This window comes from Stylophora pistillata, chromosome 13 (genome assembly GCF_964205215.1).
Source record: "Stylophora pistillata chromosome 13, jaStyPist1.2, whole genome shotgun sequence".
Lineage (NCBI taxonomy): Eukaryota > Metazoa > Cnidaria > Anthozoa > Scleractinia > Pocilloporidae > Stylophora > Stylophora pistillata.
In genome coordinates, this window is record NC_142531.1 from 17191534 (window position 1) to 17206019 (window position 14486).

Here is a 14486-nt window from a genome sequence, read left to right on the forward strand (position 1 = left end):
CTTTCTTCCGACAAATTACCACATTCCCGCATCCATTCTGTTCGCCAATAACAAGGTTTCGTAAATTCCACAACTACTTTTTGCGCTCACTGATTGGCTAATTTGAAAGTGCTCTGAGCGGCCGGAAAGACAAAATACCGCGTCAAGAGTTTTATTTCCAACCATGTCTCGGTATATCGACAGAACTGAATAACATTTTTTTTCCTTATTTCTGTGCGGTAGATGCTAAAAATATTTTATATGCTGCAGTGTTTTACAGGGATTTCCAGCCCTGAGTTATCGAGTTGAACAATTGAAGGGAAATTCTATATCTACGCATACCCATGTATTATTCTCTATTTCACTTTATTCATATTCGGGCCAATAATTGTTAACCCTTTAACTCCAAGAAGTGATTAACATGTAACTTCTCACCATAATATCCAAACATTATCCAGCAAACAGGTGATGAGAGAACTTAAACTCATCAGGTAAGAGTAATCTTGATCTAATACCAAATTCTCTTTACTAATTTACAAGGAAATATGAAGCAGCTGGAAAGGAGAATTAACAAACAGATCTTGGGAGTTAAAAGGTAAAATATTTGTATGGTAGAGTCAGACTGGCGATGTAACCCAGGTGCTTTTCCCTTAAAAAGTCAACAAATTGCGATCGGTTGGAAAGAGACTTTGCAACACCCAATCCATTCTAGAACTCTCCCCTGTTTCACTTTGGAGAGCTGCTTTTCATTGATTTTTCTGTCCTCTTAGCTCAAAAATTTGATATTTTTGATTATTGTTTCTAAATTAGAGCACTTTAGCCACAGTACGACCGATGTTAGTGTTCAGTAACCCAAATGAAACTCCGCAGAGGATTTCATGGTCGACTGCTCAGATTTTCCCGTCCTCTAACTATTGTAGTGGATTTCTGTATTCTGCAACTCTTGTGAGTAAATTAAAGTCGTACTTCACCCAGCAATGAGGACAAAACATGAATTCCCCGTGGGTAGTGGTGATGGTATAATTAGATCCTCCTGTGCTTGGATGGGTTCCCATTGCCAGGGAATTCGTCTCATCTTTCCCGCCCTTGAAGCTAGCCGTAATTTTATGGGTATTTTTCTTTTTATTTTAATTATTTCCTTTTTGCTCTGTTTAACCAAGTCTGCAGCAAGATTAATCCTTAGATTTAGCTATTTTGTTTAGCTGTTCGACAATCGATCGGGAGAAGACTGGGTAGAAGGATCAAAATGCTATCTTAGGTGAAGAAGAAATGAGAATACCCTGAGTAAAAACTAAAAGCTTTTTTTTTTTTTCAACACCGTGATATCGATTACAGCAAAGAATGGGTCAAGGAAAAAAGTTTAGACAAAACTGAATTCTAATTAAGTTCAAAGTGTCTTAGGTTTTACTGGTAACCGGTGCCCACACTTAAAAGTCCCTTTGCTTATAGTTCGTGGAAGTAATCAGTACCTAGAAATTCTCTTTGCACACCAACTGATATATTTTCCTGAAAACCTCGGAAAAAGTGAGTTTTAAACTGCGTTTCTGATTAGTAATTTAAACATTTATCGCTCGTAAAAAGGTCATTCCCCGACGATTTAATCCCGTCAAGATAAAACAATAGAAGTATATAAATCGAGCATGGAAGGCACATTAAAAAAAATTCTTAATTATTATTATGTATTTCCTCACACAAAAAAGCACTATTAAAACGCTATATTATCATTCTACAATGAGGAAACTTTTCACCATACTCGAAGTACTCTGTGATCCCTTGTCAAAATATTACAAAAAAAACATTTCAAATGAGTTTGGCGTTGCAAAAATATATTTTGGACTTTACGCATTAGATATGATGGAGAGCCTCTCTCTCGAAAAAAGTACTCGATGCTTGAGCTACCATATGTATCCCTTTCGAAAACAATTCCCCTTCAACTCGCTTGGCTTCATTAACTAAACAATTTTGAAAAGAAAATTTAGTAAATTTTGTTTATCTTAACCGTTTTTAAACTATTCACTTTTCGAAAAATAACTGAGTTTTTGAAGTTATTTCACTGTCAAACTTTCATAACTCTCCCTTATGAACTATTCTGTTCCATATCATATGTTACATGCTCTTTAAAGACATGTTTTGCCGTGGCAATGACTCAGTACCATCAGTTTATCTGGAACATCTCTTTCGCAGATGGAGTCTTTTTCCTTTGGGGGGGGGGGGGCGCGATTGAAAGGTATAAGCTTTGCTCAGTCCCAGTATTTTCTGTTGGACAGGGTTTACTTCACGCGTGGCTCTTTATGTGTTGCAGACACCGGCCACTTTCCAAAATCAAAACTCACGTTGTCGCCAATTAACATAAACGAGGACCACTTAGAAACGTCTTCAAAGCCGTTATTCCTCATCCACTTCCTGGCCTCGTGGAGACATTCACTGGCACTTTCACCGCGGAATAAATGTTGGTAGAAACAAGTCATGAACTTCTCTGTGGCTGTGTCATCCAAGGCCCACCGTGCCGCCAACACTGAGCGAGCACCGGATCCTATGAACGCTCGAGCGATTCCAATAACTCCCTCAGCTCTAATCTGTCCACGAGCACTGTGACAACAGCTAAGTACCACCAGTTTAGCTCGCAGCTTAATTTGTGAAATGTCCGCCATCGTCAAAAGGTAGGCTTCTTCTCGTGGAATAAAGGGCGTTGGGCGCTTAGGAGAAAGAAGAATCTCTCCTCTTTCGGCATCTCCATGTGCAGCAAGATGAATTAGACTCACTGAGTTAATCACTTGAAGTACAGCCTCCTTTGTTGCATGGTGTGCAGTCAGAGATGTTACGCCAAGAAGTCTTCCAATCATCTCTGCCTCATTTCTTGCACATGGCAATGGCTCTATTGTCCTGCGTCTTCCGTTGTAAATCACCTCTCCAACCTCAGGGTCACCTACTATCAATGCCCCGGCCTGACGTTGATACTCTGGGGGGCTCTCCTGAATAATCTTCAGAGTCGTTAAAGAAGGAACGATACGGATCCTAGCCGTCTCCGAGAAATACTTGCCTCCTTCTTCACGTAAGGCTGCAAATGGAACTTGGTACATACAGGAATCGGGGACGATTATGACCTCGGACTCCTTCAGTAAATCAGCCACAGGAGCGATGATTATCTTGTGGCATAAGTGAAGATTCGCTTTAATAACTTTACCAGCATCATCGTCACGCATCAGCGCGCAATTTTCATGGACAAGCGACATCGACTCGGTATCGTCAAACGATCGATCTTCGCATTTCTCTTCGGGTAAAATGCCACGGAAGCTTGCTGAGAAAAACTCATCTAAGGCAGGGACTAGTCCAGTCACCTCGTTTGGGTGAAGATTCACTTCTCTTTTTAAAAAAAGAATGGCTCTCGTTGCTTTGAGAACCCAAAACCGAACAGATTCTTTATCAATCGAAATATACAAGCATGCACAGTCTCCTTCTCTTGGAATAACATTCTGAATGCCACACCACGTTTCTCGACTGCCTGTAATCTGCTCTTTAAAAGAGTATTGAGTCGCCATCAAGTCGGCCAAGCCTCTTGCCCGTCTTAGTTCCTCGACATAAAGAGCGTCTTCGGGCTTTGCATTGGAAGAAAGCAACCAACTGAGCATCTTGTAGGGATAGGTACCATGCTTCTCTAAAAGTGACGTTTTAAGCTGATCGTTTTCTTTAAGAGAACCTCGTAAAGTGTCGAACGTTTCAATGCTTTGAAATAGGTATGAAAACGCGGCTTTAAAATCAACTTCTGATACTTTCAACACCGATAGGTGACAAAGGCATTTGAACTCGTCCAAAATGTGTCCAATGTCTCTACTGAGTCGGAGGGCCTTCCTGAAATATTTTTCGGCCATGCCATTTTTACCAATGGAGTGGAAACATGATCCCAAGTTTAGGTAACTGCGTACCTCTCCTTCGCTCCAGCCACTCTCTATCGAAACTGCTAGGGCTCTTTCGTGATATTCCTTAGACTTCTCATACAAACCACGCTGATGAGCGATTATTCCAAGTTTTGTTAAATCACTCACTTCTCCTATTCGTCCACCGACTTTCATTCTAATTGCGATTGCTCTTTCAAGATATTTGTCAGCCTCCCCATATTTACCGAGAGATAGATGAAGTCCCGATAAGCTTCCGTAGCATGTTGCTTCTCCATCTCTGTCGCCAACAGCTTTTTTAATAGCGAGTATTTTCTCCAGATACTCTCGGGCCTTTTCATATTGACCAAGCGATTGGAACAATGTTCCTAAGTTTCCGTAGTTTGTTGCTTCTCCATCTCTGTCGCCAACAGATTTTTTGATAGCGAGTGCTTTCTCCAGATACTCTCGGGCCTTTTCATATTGACCAAGCGATTGGAACAATCTTCCTAAGTTTCCGTATATTGTTGCTTCTCCATCTTCGTCGCTAACAGCTTTTTTGAAAGCGAGTGCTTTCTCCAGATACTCTCGGGCCTTTTCATATTGACCAAGCGAATGGAACAATGGTCCTAAGATTCCGTATATTGTTGCTTCTCCATCTACGTCGCCAACAGCTTTTTTGAAAGCGAGTGCTTTCTCCAGATACTCTCGGGCCTTTTCATATTGACCAAGCGAATGGAACAAGCATCCTAAGTTTCCGTAGTTTACCGCTTCACCATCTCTGTCGCCAACGGCTTTATTGATTGCGAGTGCTTTCTCCAGATACTCTCGGGCCTTGTCAAATTGACCAAGAAATTGGAACAGTGTTCCTAAGTTTCCGTACATTGTTGCTTCTCCATCTCTGTCACCCACAGCTTCTTTGATAGTGAGTGCTTTCTCCAGATACTCTCGGGCCTTGTCGTATTGACCAAGCGATCGGAACACTATTCCTAAGTTTCCGTAGTTTGTTGCTTCTCCATCTCTGTCGCCAAACGCTTTTTTGATAGCGAGTGCTTTCTCCAGATACTCTCGGGCCTTTTTATATTGACCAAGCGATTGGAACAATGTTCCTAACTTTCCGTACATTGTTGCTTCTCCATCCCTGTCGCCAACAGCTTCTTTAATTGCGAGTGCTTTCTCCAGATACTCTCGGGCCTTGTCAAATTGACCAAGCGCTTTGAACACTGTTCCTAAGTTTCCGTAGTTTACCGCTTCACCATCTCTGTCGCCAACAGCTTTTTTGATAGCCAGTGCTTTCTCCAGATACTCTTGGGCCTTGTCGTATTGACCAAGCGATCGGAACACTGTTCCTAAGTTTCCGTAGTTTGTTGCTTCTCCATCTCTGTCGCCAACAGCTTTTTTGATAGCGCGTGCTTTCTCCAGATACTCTCGGGCCTTTTCATATTGACCACGCGATTGGAACAATGTTCCTAGCTTTCCGTAGGCTGTTGCTTCTCCATCTCTGTCGCCAACAGCCTCTTTGATTGCGAGTGCTTTCTCCAGATACTCTCGGGCCTTGTCAAATTGACCAAGCGCTATGAACACTGTTCCTAAGTTTCCGTAGTTTACCGCTTCACCATCTCTGTCGCCAAGGGCTTTTTTGATAGCGAGTGCTTTCTCGAGATACTCTCGGGCCTTGTCGTATTGACCAAGCAATCGGAACACTGTTCCTAAGTTTCCGTAGTTTGTTGCTTCTCCATCTCTGTCGCCAAACGCTTTTTTGATAGCAAGTGCTTTCTCCAGATACTCTCGGGCCTTGTCGTATTGACCAAGCGATCGGAACACTGTTCCTAAGTTTCCGTAGTTTGTTGCTTCTCCATCTCTGTCGCCAACAGCTTTTTTGATAGCGAGTGCTTTCTCCAGATACTCTCGGGCCTTTTCATATTGATAAAGCGATTGGAACAATGTTCCTAAGATTCCGTACATTGTTGCTTCTCCATCTCTGTCGCCAACGGCTTTTTTGATTGCGACTGCTTTCTCCAGATACTCTCGGGCCTTGTCAAATTGACCAAGCGCTATGAACACTCTTCCTAAGTTTCCGTAGTTTACCGCTTCACCATCTCTGTCGCCAAGGGCTTTTTTGATAGCGAGTGCTTTCTCCAGATACTCTCGGGCCTTTTCATATTGATCAAGCGATTGGAACAATGTTCCTAAGATTCCGTACATTGTTGCTTCTCCATCTCTGTCGCCAACGGCTTTTTTGATTGCGACTGCTTTCTCCAGATACTCTCCGGCCTTGTCAAATTTACCAAGCGCTATGAACACTCTTCCTAAGTTTGCGTAGTTTACCGCTTCACCATCTCTGTCGCCAAGGGCTTTTTTGATAGCGAGTGCTTTCTCCAGATACTCTCGCGCCTTGTCGTATTGACCAAGCGATCGGAACACTGTTCCTAAGTTTTCGTAGGCTGTTGCTTCTCCATCTCTGTCGCCAACAGCTTTTTTGATAGCGAGTGCTTTCTCCAGATACTCTCGGGCCTTGTCGCATTGACCAAGCGATAGGAACACTGTTCCTAAGTTTCCGTAGTTTGTTGCTTCTCCATCTCTGTCGCCAAGAGCTTTTTTGATAGCGAGTGCTTTCTCCAGATACTCTCGGGCCTTGTCGTATTGACGAAGCGATCCGAACACCCTCCCTAAGTTTCCGTAGGTTGTTGCTTCTCCATCTCTGTCGCCAAGAGCTGTTTTGATAGCGAGTGCTTTCTCCAGATACTCTCGGGCCTTGTCGTATTGACCAAGCGATCGGAACACTGTTCCTAGGTTTCCGTAGTTTGTTGCTTCTCCATCTCTATCGCCAACAGCTTTTTGGATAGCGAGTGCTTTCTCCAGATACTCTCGGGCCTTGTCGTATTGACCAAGCGATCGGAACACTGTTCCTAAGTTTCCGTAGGCTGTTGCTTCTCCATCTCTGTCGCCAACAGCTTTTTTGATAGCGAGTGCTTTCTCCAGATACTCTCGGGCCTTTTCATATTGACAAAGCGATTCGAACAATATTCCTAACTTTCCGTACATTGTTGCTTCTCCATCTCCGTCGCCAACGGCTTTTTTGATTACGAGTGCTTTCTCCAGATACTCTCGGGCCTTGTCAAATTGACCAAGCGCTATGAACACTGTTCCTAAGTTTCCGTAGTTTGTTGCTTCTCCATCTCTGTCGCCAACAGCTTTTTTGATAGCGAGTGCTTTCTCCAGATACTCTCCGGCCTTGTTGTATTGACCAAGCGATCGGAACACTGTTCCTAAGTTTCCGTATATTGTTGCTTCTCCATCTCTGTCGCCAACAGCTTTTTTGATAGCGAGTGCTTTCTCTAGATACTCTCTGGCCTTGTCGTATTGACCAAGCGATCCGAACACTGTTCCTAAGTTTCCGTAGTTTGTTGCTTCTCCATCTCTGTCGCCAACAGCTTTTTTGATAGCGAGTGCTATCTCCAGATACTCTCGGGCCTTGTCGTATTGACCAAGCGATTGGAACACTGTTCCTAAGTTTCCGTAGATTGCTGCTTCTCCATCTCTGTCGCCAACATCTTTTTTGATCGAGAGTGCTTTCTCAAGATACTCTCGGGCCTTTTCATATTGACCAAGCGATTGGAACACTGTTCCTAAGTTTCCGTAGTTTGTTGCTTCTCCATCTCTGTCGCCAACAGCTTTTTTGATAGCGAGTGCTTTCTCCAGATACTCTCGGGCCTTGTCGTATTGACCAAGCGATCGGAACACTATTCCTAAGTTTCCGTAGTTTGTTGCTTCTCTATCCCTGTCGCCAAGACCTGTTTTGATAGCGAGTGCTTTCTCCAGATACTCTCGGGCCTTCTCGTATTGACCAAGCGATCGGAACACTGTTCCTAAATTTCCGTAGTTTGTTGCTTCTCCATCTCTGTCGCCAACAGCTTTTTTGATAGCGAGTGCTATCTCCAGATACTCTCGGGCCTTGTCGTATTGACCAAGCGATTGGAACACTGTTCCTAAGTTTCCGTAGATTGCTGCTTCTCCATCTCTGTCGCCAACATCTTTTTTGATCGAGAGTGCTTTCTCCAGATACTCTTGGGCCTTTTCATATTGACCAAGCGATTGGAACACTGTTCCTAAGTTTCCGTAGATTGCTGCTTCTCCATCTCTGTCGCCAACAGCTTTTTTGATAGCGAGTGCTTTCTCCAGATACTCTTGGGCCTTTTCATATTGACCAAGCGATCGGAGCACTGTTCCTAAGTGTCCGTAGTTTGTTGCTTCTCCATCTCTGTCGCCAAGAGCTGTTTTGATAGCGAGTGCTTTCTCCAGATACTCTCGGGCCTTGTCGTATTGACCAAGCGATCGGAACACTGTTGCTAAGTTTCGGTAGTTTGTTGCTTCTCCATCTCTGTCGCCAACAGCTTTCTGGATAGCGAGTGCTTTCTCCAGATACTCTCGGGCCTTGTCGTATTGACCAAGCGATCCAAACACTGTTCCTAAGTTTCCGTAGATTGCTGCTTCTCCATCTCTGTCGCCAACAGCTTTTTTGATAGCGAGTGCTTTCTCCAGATACTCTCGGGCCTTGTCGTATTGACGAAGCGATCCGAACACTGTTGCTAAGTTTCCGTAGGTTCTTCCTTCTCCATCTCTGTCGCCAACAGCTTTTTGGATAGCGAGTGCTTTCTCCAGATACTCTTGGGCCTTGTCGTATTGACGAAGCGATCCGAACACTGTTCCTAAGTTTCCGTAGTTTGTTGCTTCTCCATCTCTGTCGCCAACAGCTTTTTTGATAGCGAGTGCTTTCTCCAGATACTCTCGGGCCTTGTCGTATTGGCCAACCGATTGGAACACTATTCCTAAGTTTCTGTAGTTTGTTGCTTCTCCATCTCTGTCGCCAACAGCTTTTTTGATAGCTAGTGCTTTCTCCAGATACTCTCCGGCCTTGTCGTATTGACCAAGCGATCGGAACACTGTTCCTAAGTTTCCGGACATTGTTGCCTCTCCATCTCTGTCGCCAACAGCTTTTTTGATAGCGAGTGCTTTCTCCAGATACTCTCGGGCCTTGTCGTATTGACCAAGCGATCGCAGCACTGTTCCTAAGTTTCCGTAGTTTATTGCTTCTCCATCTCTGTCGCCAACAGCTTTTTTGATAGCGAGTGCTTTCTCCAGATACTCTCGGGCCTTGTCGTATTGACGAAGCGATCCGAACACTGTTCCTAAGTTTCCGTAGACTGCTGCTTCTCCATTTTCGTCGCCAACCTCTTTTTTGATAGGGAGTGCTTTCTCCAGATACTCTCGGGCGTTGTCGTATTGACCAAGCGATCGGAACACTGTTCCTAAGTTTATGTAGGTTGTTGCTTCTCCATCTCTGTCGCCAACAGCTTTTTTGATAGCGAGTGCTTTCTCCAGATACTCTCGGGCCCTGTCGTATTGACGAAGTGATCCGAACACTGTTCCTAAGTTTCCGTACATTGTTGCTTCTCCATCTCTGTCACCCACAGCTTCTTTGATAGTGAGTGCTTTCTCCAGATACTCTCGGGCCTTGTCGTATTGACCAAGCGATCGGAACACTGTTCCTAAGTTTCCGTAGTTTGTTGCTTCTCCATCTCTGTCGCCAAACGCTTTTTTGATAGCGAGTGCTTTCTCCAGATAATCTCGGGCTTTTTTATATTGACCAAGCGATTGGAACAATGTTCCTAACTTTCCGTACATTGTTGCTTCTCCATCCCTGTCGCCAACACCTTCTTTAATTGCGAGTGCTTTCTCCAGATACTCTCGGGCCTTGTCAAATTGACCAAGCGCTATGAACACTGTTCCTAAGTTTCCGTAGTTTACCGCTTCACCATCTCTGTCGCCAAAAGCTTTTTTGATAGCGAGTGCTATCTCCAGATACTCTCGGGCCTTGTCGTATTGACCAAGCGATCGGAACACTGTTCCTAAGTTTCCGTAGTTTGTTGCTTCTCCATCTCTGTCGCCAACAGCTTTTTTGATAGCAAGTGCTTTCTCCAGATACTCTCGGGCCTTGTCGTATTGACCAAGTGATTGGAACAGTGTTCCTAAGTTTCCGTAAGTTGTTGCTTCTCCATCTCTGTCGCCAACAGCTTTGTTGATAGCGAGTGCTTTTTCCAGGTACTCTCGGGCCTTGTCATGTTGACTAAGCGACTTAAATAATGTTCCCAGTTCGCTGTAGCATTCTGCTTCTTCTTTTACATTGCCAGACGCTTTTATGATGTTTTTTGCCGTCTCATAAAATTTTATTGCCTCCTTGAGATTGTTTTGAGCTCGAAGTATTCTAGCAAGAGCTACATTTAGGTAACCTTTATAGAAGTTGTCATCAAAGTCCTGACACAAGAGTAATTCTTTGGACAGCACCTTTCTCCTTAATTTTAAAATGCTTTGATGAAGTAATTTCGAAACTGGAGTTTTCTTGCTTAAATTTCCATTGTTCAGCAGAACTGAGCATTCTTCGCACAATAGGATGGCTCTTCTAACGTAACCAGTGTTGAGAAGGAAAGTGGCGACAGCTAAACCTATGTTGATAGCTAACGTGACAAAATCTTCTCCTGTGTTTTCCATCATAGCTCTCTTCGCTGTTATTGAGAAAAAAAATGCGAAGAGTTAACTACTACACATCTGATGTGAATAATTCAGAAGATTTAAAAGAAATCTTGGTTTCGTTGTCTGAACAATTTGAGCACGCAAACCTAGTATAAGACCTGCCTCAGCGAAGCCCTTAAGACAGGGTTTCAATGAGGCTAACCGCTGGCCGTAAATTGGCCGAAAGTTTTAACCGATAGTCATAAAATAAGGTTAACCGTATTTCTGCTGAAAACAATAGAATTATATTAAAAGGTAGCCGTCAAATGGCCAAAAAGTTAACGGTTAGCCGTAAAAGTCATTACTCCATGGAGGCCCTCTTAAGAACCAGTGACCACAAATATCGAGAATCCGCCGGCAGTTGCAGAATTTCGTAATTGATTTTTTTTTTCCAAAGGACCCTTTTAGTGAACCTTTTTCGAAAATTATATCAAGAAGTTCTTTTGCGCTTTTTTTTCTCCGAAAAATCGAAAAGTTCAAACTACTCCCAGATGGCCATTCTCCTCCCCCCTCCCCCCTCCCCGTAAAGCAATGGGGAGCTTAGCAAAGACGACGGCGACGGCAACGAAAACGTCGTGTCGAAATCTAACTTTTCGTTTTTGTAACTCTTTCGAGGTTATTCCGATGTGTTTCACTTGGAAAATGCTGGAAAACTATTCAGGGACTATAGCACTACGAACGGCGTTAAAGTAAGGAGAAAGAAAGAAAAATTAACCGTCATGCTTTCACGTTCTCGAGAAAACCTAAAGTTTGGTTATTTCACGTTGTTGTTTTGCCGAGAACGGCAAAGAAATGCACCAAAACTTTAAACGCACGAGCAGGGCGATTGTTTCTGCTCATTAAGCCTAATGTTTTCTCCCGTTCTCGTTGCCGTCGCCGTCGCCGTCGTCGTTGCTAAGGATCCCTAATGAAAACTTACGAAACTTCGGCAACTTCGTACGGTTACAACGCGATGCAATCCCGCTTTTTAATTTTGTGTGCTAACAGACGGTCCTTTTATCTCTTAGAAAATATTAATTTCTTGTTACGTTGTTATGTTTAAGTCTGAATAGTCTTGTCAAGCAAGAGGTCTCGTATTTGGTTCATTCCTGGCTACATTACTGGCGAAGCTAAAAGATTGGCCTTGACCTCTTTAGTGACAGCCGTTCAACGGATCGCAATACAATTTTTTTCATTTTAGCCCGAACTCTTTTCACGCTGGACGCGCCGCCTATGGCGGGCCAAGAAAGATACTTTGAGGAATTAAACTTCAAGGATAAAGCTTAAAGATGATGTATATTTTAATTTGTAAATATATTATAACGGACCTTTTTAAAGGCTTTTAAATGGGTCGTGACTGTTGTTCAGCGATTCGTCTTGCATTTAAGACAAAAAACCCAAATTCTTTTAAACATGGACGCGCCGATAATAGCGAGCGAATACAGAGAATTGGAGGAATGAAAATGCAAGGATAAAGCTTTGACATGATCAGTATTATGATCAGTAAATGTATATGGCATACCTATTTATAGGCCATTGAAGTTGACCTTTATTTTGCCTCTGCGAAAAAGACGCGAAGTACTCTATTTCAATGCCGACCGGTCACTATTCAGACTTAAAACGACAACATAACAAGAAATTAATATTTTCCAAGAGATAAAGGACCCTCTGCTAGCACAAAAAATTAATAAGCGGGATTGCATCGCATTGTAGCGTACGAAGTTGCGGAAGTTGCATGATTTTTCATTGCTTTACGTGGAGGACAATGGCCATCCAGGCGTATTTTGAACTTTTCGATTTTTCGGGGAAAAAAGGGGCGATAAAACTTTTTGATACAATTTTCGAAAAAGATTCACTAAAAGGGTCCTTTAAAAAAAATAAAATGAATTACGAAATCTTGCAACTGTCGGCGGTTCTCGATATTTATGGTCAGTGGCTCTTAAAGTGCTACTGAGACCACATTTAGCGTTTGCCAGATTGTTCACTTTTCAATAGCTCTAGCTACAGCATCTGATGGCTACACGAGGGGCCATTGGTTTGAAACTATTTCAGAGATCTGGGTATGATATCTGGTATCGTTTTAAAGCCACTGAAGTTTGACCTACATTCATGTTTCCCCAGTTTGCGTAAGAACTTTAACTTCAACTTAAACAGTATTTCCAACCTCGTTCCCAGGGCCTTTTCCCTTAGTTGGAGGTAGGCCGGGAAAAAGCCCACCCCCAACTAAGGCAAAAGGCCCTGAGTTTGCAGTATTTCAATACCCAGAACTTCATAGCTTATAAAATTGAAGATGGGCAATAGGGAATAATATACTGAAATTGTGATTACTTCTTCAATTTCTCACCAACTGTTTGCTGATTGGCTAATCTCGGTGAACATGGTCAAATTAGACAACAACATAGGCAATTTGACCTCGTCTCTTATGTGGCGGCGTAATGTCGATTGGTATCGTTTTTGTGCATGTATTCCATTTCCCGTAATATCTCAGATAAAAGACAGGCAACTTTACTTTCCCTAAAAAGTGGTTTACCCCTCTATTAGTCGGTACACTTAACGTACATCAACTTCTCTTTTTTAGTTTCCGCTTTCTGGTTATCAGATTTTTCAAATCACCTGATGTTTGTTTACAAAATTGATTAGATTACTTTGGTTAAGATTTTATTGTTGTCTTTCAGATAGAGAAGGACGGTTTAAGAGGTACAAAAAAATGTGGAGAACCCTTGCATAAATTAAAAGAAAGAAATAAGTTTCATACAAGATTCTTTGAGCTCAGACGAGTTCCTTCAAATGAGGAACACATTATCGGCTAAGAGATGTATGGAAAAGAATATCGTAAAATTCCGCCTGCCTATAAGCCCTCCTGGTTATAGGCCAATATAAGGTTATAGGCCCATATAAGGTTATAGGCCCATATAAGGTTATAGGCCCATATAAGGTTATAGGCCCATATAAGGTTAAAGACCCATCTACTTGAAAACAAAAACATTCATCCGGTTATAAGCCCCCTTCCCCCTGATATTAGCACCCCTCTATGCTAAGGAGTGTCAGAAACCAAATTCCAGGAAATAAATACTGAAAAAATACCAAGCCAAGGCGAAGGAATAAGGACGAAGAAAACGTTCGAGGAGATTAATGAAACGTTAAAGATAAGAGTGCTGAAAAAAACCTTGAGACTTGGAAACCTATCCTAGAAACCTTATTGTAAGCGAGAATGGCCTTAAAAGAAGGTAAAATATTGCAGTCGTTTGTACTTTGGATGTATCGTAAACCGTATTTTCCCGCACAATTTACCTTGAATTTTATGTCATGTAATGGTTATGGTTATGGAGCGAAAACAACGCTTCGCTGTTTGTTTTCTGCGAAATGTATTTATCATGGGTTATGTAGCCCTCTCTTTGGGGTGTATTTATCATGGGTTATTATTATGGGTTATGTAGCCCTCTCTTTGGGGTGTATTTATCATGGGTTATTTTTATGGGTTATGTAGCCCTCTCTTTGGGGTGTATTTATCATGGGTTATTATTATGGGTTATGTAGCCCTCTCTTTGGGGTGTATTTATCATGGGTTATTATTATGGGTTATGTAGCCCTCTCTTTGGGGTATATTTATCATGGGTTATTATTATGGGTTATGTAGCCCTCTCTTTGGGGTGTATTTATCATGGGTTATTTTTATGGGTTATGTAGCCTTCTCTTTGGGGTGTATTTATCATGGGTTATTATTATGGGTTATGTAGCCCTCTGTTTGGGGTGTATTTATCATGGGTTATTATTATGGGTTATGTAGCCCTCTCTTTGGGGTATATTTATCATGGGTTATTATTATGGGTTATGTAGCCCTCTCTTTGGGGTGTATTTATCATGGGTTATTATTATGGATTATGTAGCCCTCTCTTTGGGGTGTATTTATCATGGGTTATTTTTATGGGTTATGTAGCCCTCTCTTTGGGGTGTATTTATCATGGGTTATTATTATGGGTTATGTAGCCCTCTCTTTGGGGTGTATTTATCATGGGTTATTATTATGGGTTATGTAGCCCTCTCTTTTGGGTGTATTTATCATGGGTTATTATTATGGGTTATGTA

The 14486-nt window shown here is 42.4% G+C and overlaps 1 protein-coding gene across 1 annotated transcript; it reads right to left on the reverse strand.

The window, feature by feature from the left end:
• Window positions 1-1627: 1627 nt before the first annotated feature.
• On the reverse strand, window positions 1628-10409 carry LOC148717912 (uncharacterized). The gene has a single exon (XM_088742146.1). It carries the CDS (start codon window positions 10401-10403, stop codon window positions 2250-2252), a length of 8154 nt encoding a protein of 2717 aa, XP_088598272.1. The 5' UTR covers window positions 10404-10409; the 3' UTR covers window positions 1628-2249.
• Between the last annotated feature and the right edge of the window lie 4077 nt (window positions 10410-14486).

What these genes read in the sequence shown, in the direction of transcription:
- LOC148717912 (XM_088742146.1), bottom strand. Translation starts at nt 10,403, where the DNA reads ATGATGGAAAACACAGGAGAAGATTTTGTCACGTTAGCTATCAACATA.